The 8,629-nt window shown below is 42.2% G+C and overlaps 1 protein-coding gene across 1 annotated transcript in view; it reads right to left on the reverse strand.

Annotated features, from left to right (window-relative positions):
• Window positions 1–8,629, reverse strand: part of LOC109842464 (3,9-dihydroxypterocarpan 6A-monooxygenase-like) — an 18,147-nt gene that overhangs the window by 8,797 nt on the left and 721 nt on the right. The window contains exon 2 of the mRNA XM_020411339.1: window positions 8,107–8,629. Coding sequence (XP_020266928.1) covers window positions 8,107–8,629 — 523 coding nt within the window. The remainder of the gene's footprint in view (window positions 1–8,106) is intronic.

The following is an 8,629-nucleotide window of genomic DNA, read 5'->3' on the forward strand; positions in this document are numbered from 1 at the left end:
ACAAAATCAGCATTCGGAGCCCGTTAAGATTCCATGCCCACAAGGGGGTGGTTCTAAATGTGTGACTCCCGACATAACCTTGGATCGCTCAAAGACAGTAATAAATTATCCTGAGAATGCCAACAAGATTTTACACCCCCAGAAGAAGACGCATTTTCTTCCTCTCCATCATCGGGTTCATCTCTACCAACAAACAAGAGACCAGGAGATAGAATATAAAATTCTTCCTCTCCATCATCGGGTTCATCTCTACCAACAAACAAGAGACCAGGAGATAGAATATAAAATTCTTCCTCTCCATCATCGGGTTCATCTCTACCAACAAACAAGAGACCAGGAGATAGAATATAAAATTCTTCCTCTCCATCATCGGGTTCATCTCTACCAACAAACAAGAGACCAGGAGATAGAATATAAAATTCTTCCTCTCCATCATCGGGTTCATCTCTACCAACAAACAAGAGACCAGGAGATAGAATATAAAATTCTTCCTCTCCATCATCGGGTTCATCTCTACCAACAAACAAGAGACCAGGAGATAGAATATAAAATTCTTCCTCTCCATCATCGGGTTCATCTCTACCAACAAACAAGAGACCAGGAGATAGAATATAAAATTCTTCCTCTCCATCATCGGGTTCATCTCTACCAACAAACAAGAGACCAGGAGATAGAATATAAAATTCTTCCTCTCCATCATCGGGTTCATCTCTACCAACAAACAAGAGACCAGGAGATAGAATATAAAATTCTTCCTCTCCATCATCGGGTTCATCTCTACCAACAAACAAGAGACCAGGAGATAGAATATAAAATTCTTCCTCTCCATCATCGGGTTCATCTCTACCAACAAACAAGAGACCAGGAGATAGAATATAAAATTCTTCCTCTCCATCATCGGGTTCATCTCTACCAACAAACAAGAGACCAGGAGATAGAATATAAAATTCTTCCTCTCCATCATCGGGTTCATCTCTACCAACAAACAAGAGACCAGGAGATAGAATATAAAATTCTTCCTCTCCATCATCGGGTTCATCTCTACCAACAAACAAGAGACCAGGAGATAGAATATAAAATTCTTCCTCTCCATCATCGGGTTCATCTCTACCAACAAACAAGAGACCAGGAGATAGAATATAAAATTCTTCCTCTCCATCATCGGGTTCATCTCTACCAACAAACAAGAGACCAGGAGATAGAATATAAAATTCTTCCTCTCCATCATCGGGTTCATCTCTACCAACAAACAAGAGACCAGGAGATAGAATATAAAATTCTTCCTCTCCATCATCGGGTTCATCTCTACCAACAAACAAGAGACCAGGAGATAGAATATAAAATTCTTCCTCTCCGATTCTGGGTTTATCTCTACCAACAAACAAGAGACCAGGAGATAGAATATAAAATTCTTCCTCTCCATCATCGGGTTCATCTCTACCAACAAACAAGAGACCAGGAGATAGAATATAAAATTCTTCCTCTCCATCATCGGGTTCATCTCTACCAACAAACAAGAGACCAGGAGATAGAATATAAAATTCTTCCTCTCCATCATCGGGTTCATCTCTACCAACAAACAAGAGACCAGGAGACAGAATATAAAATTCTTCCTCTCCATTATCGGGTTCATCTCTACCAACAAACAAGAGACCAGAATACTCCAATAGGTATACGAGTCTAAACTATTTCCCTAATCTCAACAGGAAGTTTCTGGAGAATATTACTCAAAATATTCTTAAGAATAACCTGGTTACCTCCCAACGGGTATATGAGGTTAAACTATTTCCCGAACACTCCAATATAGTATATGAGTATAAACTATTTCTCAAATTCTTCGACAGCAGTTTTAATTTGAGACTTCGACAACGGCCACGCGATAAACGCAGCACCGGAGGAATTTTAGCTATTCTACAAAGCACTGAATAGGCTAAAAGATGAAGAAGTCAAGGATTGAAGCCATTCACAAACCATTCTACGCAATTTCCTCAACAAAGCACTGGAGAAATTGCAGGGAAAGCTTATCATATCCAAAGTGTCCCAGACCCCTCTCTAAAAAAATGATGAGTCTGAGATACTTTGGAGGGGGTATCTGTAGACATCAAAAAATGCTTACAGACATTCAAACACCACTCAAGACGATATAGAAGAACAATATACACGTCATCAAGCAACATATGGCGGCGCGGCAGGACATGGTGCCGCGGCTAAGGCGCGGCAGGACATGGTGCCGCGGCTAAGGCGCGGCAGACCAAGGTGCCGCGGCTAAGGCGCGGCAGCCTATGGTGTCGCGGCTTAACCGCTGCAACCTATGGTGCCGCGGCAGTTAAAGCAGGATGCTACAGCAGTTATAATACAGTTATCTGATGATTATTTAAAGTCCACGTGGCGGGGTATCAGATGCAGCGCGGCAGGACATGGTGCCGCGGCTAAGGCGCGGCAGACCAAGGTGCCGCGGCTAAGGCGCGGCAGCCTATGGTGTCGCGGCTTAACCGCTGCAACCTATGGTGCCGCGGCAGTTAAAGCAGGATGCTACAGCAGTTATAATACAGTTATCTGATGATTATTTAAAGTCCACGTGGCGGCGTATCAGAAATAGAACGTGTGCTGACGTGGAAAAGCAGTTAAACCACGAAAAAGGTGGTTAAAGGTCGTGGGAGAACTGTTTCAAACACGTATGAACGTGGGTGTAACTGCCCCTTTAGCCGCGGCAGTGTCGACTGCCGCGCTCTTTGGCCGCGACAGTGTCGACTGTCGCGCCCTTTAGCCGCGACAGCATCAGCTGCCGCGCCTAAAGAGACAGTTATTGACCAGCTATTTCTTCAGTTATCGTCTAAGGAGGCTATAAATACCCCCCTATAGCCATCATTGACAGGGGCTGAGCATTTTCCATAGAGATTAGAGCAGAGAGCCTTGAGTTTTGGTGAATTAGAGCAAGAGAGAGAGTCTTCCTTCTTCACAAACATCCTCAAGAAGCTTCTAGCGAGTCCTAGAGATCTAAGTTCAGACTTGATCTTTGGAAGAGTGAACATCTTACATCGATAAGATATTCGCTTCAAATTCTTACTTCGATAAACGAAGGAAGAATCATTAAACCCCTCACGGTTCAATCAGAATCTGTGCTTCGGTGGTCCACGAGTCAAAGCGCTCCCGGCACAGGCAAAGATCCCACGCAAGCAGCGATCCAAACAACGGTCCTGTGTTTGTTTCTCAAGAGTTGTAATTTTCCTTTTGTTGTGTAAAAGAAGTCTTATAAAAAGACTATCTCTTTGAATTTATTGTAATCGACCGAAGATATAATGAATTCCATGACAAAACCAACTTTTGACCCAAACATCTGTAACATCGATCGCCAACTAATTAGAGTATTATGTATTCTGAACACATAACCAGTAGTAGATCGTCGTCTGTTTAGATCACCCGCATAATCTGAGTCCACAAACCCATCAATATGACACGTACCTCCACCAAAGCACATACACGTATCAACAGTACCCTTCAAGTATCTTAGGACTCATTTTACTACTTCCTAATGCATCTTTCCCGGATTCACCATAAACCTACTGACAACACCGACCTTCTGTGAAATATCTGGACGTGTACACACCATTGCGTACATCAAACTACAAACTATACTAGCATAAGGTGCACGCTCCATGTGTGCCTTTTCTTTCGCTGTAGTGGAAGATTGTTTACCTGAGAGCCTGAAGTGTGGGGCCAATGGAGTCACCACTGACTTAGCACTTTGCATCTCAAACCTTGTGATAACCCGCTCAATGTAGCCATTCTGACTCAAAAACAATCGTCGATTTGCCCGGTCTCTTCTAATCTCCATAGCCAGTATTTTCTTAGCAGTGCCTATGTCTTTCATCTTGAAATCTTTACTAAGTTAAGAGTTTAACCTATCTATCTTCACATTGCTTCTCGAAGCAATAAACATGTCATCTACATACAAAAGAAAATAGATATAATCACCTCCACGAATCTTCCGAATATAAACACAACAGTCATAATCACTTCTGGAGAACCCATGCTTTAGCATGAAGGAGCCAAATCACATGTACCACTACCGAGGAGATTGTTTCAATCCATAAAGTAATTTTCTCAAGAGACGTACATCATGCTCCTTATCCTCAACCTTGTAACCCTCAGGCTGATGCATATAGATTTCCTCCTCCAAGTCTCTGTGCAAGAAGGCTATTTTGACATCGAGTTGTTCTAGCTCAAGATCATCATGAGTAACAATATTCAATAGCACCCGAATAAAAGTGTGTTTCACCACCGGAGAAAAAAATCTCATTGTAATCCACACCATCTCTTTGTGCAAACCCTTTATCCACTAGTCTAACCTTGTACCTTGTACCACCGAGCTCGGAAGAATCCTCCTTTCTCTTGTACACCCACTTACAACCAATAGCTTTCCTCCCTACGGGCAATGGGACTACCTCCCATGTTTGGTTCTTCTGGAGAGATTCCATCTCTTCCTCCATCGCAACTAACCAATTCTCACTATCCCTGTTCCGAATAGCTTCTTTGAAGGTGACTGGCTCATCATCCTCCACCGAGAGTACGTACTCAACCAAATTTACCTGCTTATAGTGCTTTAGAGGCTGATTTGACCCCAGCTTCTGAACTTGCTTGTATGCTCGCCTTGGCCTAGTGGAAGCCAAAATATCTTTGAGCTGCTATTGTTGTAATACATGTACATTTTCTTACTGAACCTCCTTTTGTTCAAGCTCATCATCACTCTTTTACCAAGTATCTCCATGATCCACCTCTTGAACACGACTAAAACCTGGTTGGTCTTTAGGTTCTATCTCAATCACCTCGGATTTTGAGGTCCTAACAGTCTCAACACCATCATCCTCGGGCGTCCTAAATTTTGATAAAGCTATCATAGATTTCTCATCAAAGGTAACATCTCTGCTGACCATGAACTTAGAATCTTCTGTACACCAAAGGTGATAGCCTTTTACGCTATTTACATACCCCAAGAATATTGCCTTCTTGGCCCTCGCATCAAGATTTCCCTCGTTGACGTGATAGTAGGCTATACATCTGAAAATCCTGAGCCTATCGTAATCTGCATGCTCCCCTGACCATACCCTATAGGGTACATCATCATCCAATATCAAATGTGGAGAACGATTCACTATGTAACAAGCTGTAGCAACTGCTTCTGCCCACCATTCTTTGCCCAAACCAGCATATGATCGCATACTCATTGCTTTCTTCCGTAATGTATGGTTCAGTCTCTTTGCGAATCCATTCTGTTGTGGTGTAGACATGACTTTCCAGTGTCGATCAATACCCTCCTGATCACATAACTTCTTGAAAGCACCATCTGTATACTCTGTACCGTTATCAGATCTCAGTGTCTTCAATTTCTTATCTGTTCTATTCTCAACCATTGTTTTTCACTTCTTGAATGTCTCGAATACCTCATTCTTATGCTTAAGAAAATAAATCCAAGCATACCTGGAATGATCATCTATAAACGAGACAAAATACCAAGAACCATCCTTGGAAGTTGTCAGAGCCAGATCCTAAACATCTGTATACACATAGTCTAATATACATATGCTCTTGTGCTTGCTTTTTAAGAACTAGACCCTGTGCGCCTTTTCATACACACAATCCTCACAAAAATCCATGTAAGGTTTCTTCATGTTCTTCAGCAAACCTTCCTTACCAAGCAGATCTAGACCATTGTCTGACATATGCCCAAGCTGCCTATGTCATAACCGAATGTGCTCACATGGGTCTCTACCACTTCCATCAGTTTCAACCGCTGCATCTCCTGTCACTGTCGTACCTGAGAGAGTATATAGATTACCATGACGAATGCCCTTCATCACTACCAGGGAACCTCGAACAACCTTCTTCACTCCATTCTCTGTAACTATCTTGCAGCCACCGGAGTCCAAAGAACCAACTGAGATAAGATTCTTCTGCAAGTCGGGAACATGCCTCACATCCGTCAGGGTTCTGACCACTCCATCATGCATCTTGATTTTAATATCACCATGCCCCACCGTTTTACAAGCATGGTTATTCTCCATCAATACGGTTCTACCATTAATGCTCCTATAGACAGTAAACTATTTCCTATTTGGACACATATGGTAAGAGCAACCCGAATCAAGAATCTACTTACCAGAGACATATTCACCACACGTAACGGTATAGCATTATTTTTCGCTCCCTTATTTTGAAACATAACTCACCTCTTTCTTACCTTCTCTTCTATCGGTTTTATTGTTGTTCTTCTTCCCACCTACTCTCTTGTTAGGAAATTCAACTTTGAAATGCCCAAGCTTACCGTATTTGAAGCACGGGCTTCCTGCAAAAGGTCTCGATTTCGATCTAGACTTTTCTTCCTTGCATTTTCCTCGATCATTGCCCCTTCCTCTTACAAACAATCACTGTGCTTGTTCCTCCACTAGTAGCCATGTCACTAATTATAATTTTTCGAAGATCATCCGCTAGAAGCGTTGTTCTAGTCTCATCCATCTTCAAATTATCACCTACAAGCATCAATGTTTGTACCAGGTTCTCATAAGACTTCGGTAAAGAAAGAAATAGCAGAAGTGCTTGATCCTTATCTTCTACTTTCATATTAATATCATTCAAATCCGATATTATCCTATTAAACTTGTTGATGTACTCCCGGATTGATGAGCCTTCCTCCATCTTGCAAGTATACAAGTTGGATTTTAAGTAGATCCGATTTGTTAGACTCTTCGTCATGAATGTACTCTCTAACTTTGATCATACACCCTCTGCCGTTGCCTCTCCATCCACCAAGAAAGGGACATCACTCTCAAGGCATAGGATAATCAATGCTCGTGCTTCGAGATCTAACTCTTCCCAATCCTCATCTGACATATCTTTGTGTTTCTTTTTTTTCCTACCAAAGCCCTGTGCAATTTCTGCAAAATCAACGAGTTGTTTATTTGCATCCTCCAATAGGAAAAATCATTCTTCCCATTGAACTTTTCAATCTCATCTTTTCCACTTTGATTGTTTTACTGGTAGACGTCATTCTCCGCTTGTTTTAATAAATCTGCTTCTCTCAGGAATTTTAACAAACGCATTGTGTGCACCACACAATAACCAAAGCACCACCTCAAATCGAAAGTTCTACCACCACCAATCTGATCAATGGCTCTGATACCAATTGTTGGAGGTTGACACGCCCACCTCGCCGTGGAAGCGAATCACCTTGAGAGAAAGTCCTAACTTTTGTTTTCACAAAACATAAGTCAATCTCGATGTTCCTATTTCGATAACAAAAACAATAACAGAAGAGAATATCTCAGCAAGGTGAGATATACACTCTTCCTCTCATCAGTTCTTCCAATATCAAATCTAGGTCTGAATATCGAGGGAACCAACCAACACAAGGAATAGCCAATACAATAAGTGAGAGACGAGATTTACGTGGTTCGATAAACTTGCCTATGTCCACGGGGAGGGGTGAAGGGAGATTCCACTATGATGAAGAACACCGACGATTTGTACAACTCACAAGCTCGTCCCAAGGATGAAGCTTTGATTTTTACCCAAGAGAAGATGACCTCTTTCTTGTAAAATCCCTCCAAGCACTCAATTTTTTCTTTCCTCAAGATCTCACCTTTTAGATCTGAAAAACTCTCTTTTTCGTTGACGGCAGCCCCTCTTCTCTACTAAAAACCCTAGGAACGAATTCCTATTTATACTAAAGAAAACAGGTAAAAAAAACGCCCGAAAGCCCACTGTTCGGATCCACGCCCGCTCTATCTCGGATCACCGCGAGACACCCTGAGGTGTCTCGGGTGGTGAGACACCTTGGGTGTCTCGCATGAGCGAGACACTCATGAGCGAGACACCTTCAGGTGTCTCACTCACAATATCTCCTGTATTAGATTACTGTCATCATACACTGAAAAAGAGCTTATAGAAGAGGGTAGAAGGGAAGTATACGTTCTACTCTTTATCCAGTTATACTAGAAAGTTTTCCATTGTGGTTCTCCAATAAGTGAAAAATAAATGCAGTCACAAAATTTTTGTCAAGGTCAGTGTTCTGCGTCATGATGAATTAGTAGGCAATTGTTGTGGCCTTACCTGAATGAAGGCCTTGATGTTTTTTCTTGTCAACTTCATCTCTGCATTACCATCATCGGCTATGTCAAGCATTATATCCAGCAAATCTTTCGCTCTTCCCTCGGCAGTACGGACTTCTTTTCTCCTTTCCCCCTCCTTTTCCTTCAGTACCCCCTCCAACAGCGTATCAAACCTCTTTAACACATCCTCCATTCTCTTATCAAAACCTTGCAAGTCCAAGTTTTTACATAATCCTATATAATCTGCCAAGTTAAATTTCCCCACAAGCTCAGTTGCCTGCTGTACGATCTTTCGTACCTCCTCTGCATCCGAATCACCTTCTGAGCACGTCCGGCTCATTGCCATCCTGCTTATCACATTGTTCGTCAGTTTCACGAGCTCCGCACTCATGTTGACCTCCTCGCCTTTATCTGATTTCTCAAACAACGTTTTCACAAGCCTCGTAATCTCCTGGCGCCGCACAGGCAGGAGCTGTTCAAGTGTTTGGCCACCTAACAATTGTGTCATGTAGATCTTCTTCATT

This window comes from Asparagus officinalis, chromosome 5 (genome assembly GCF_001876935.1).
Source record: "Asparagus officinalis chromosome 5, Aspof.V1, whole genome shotgun sequence".
Taxonomy (NCBI): domain Eukaryota; kingdom Viridiplantae; phylum Streptophyta; class Magnoliopsida; order Asparagales; family Asparagaceae; genus Asparagus; species Asparagus officinalis.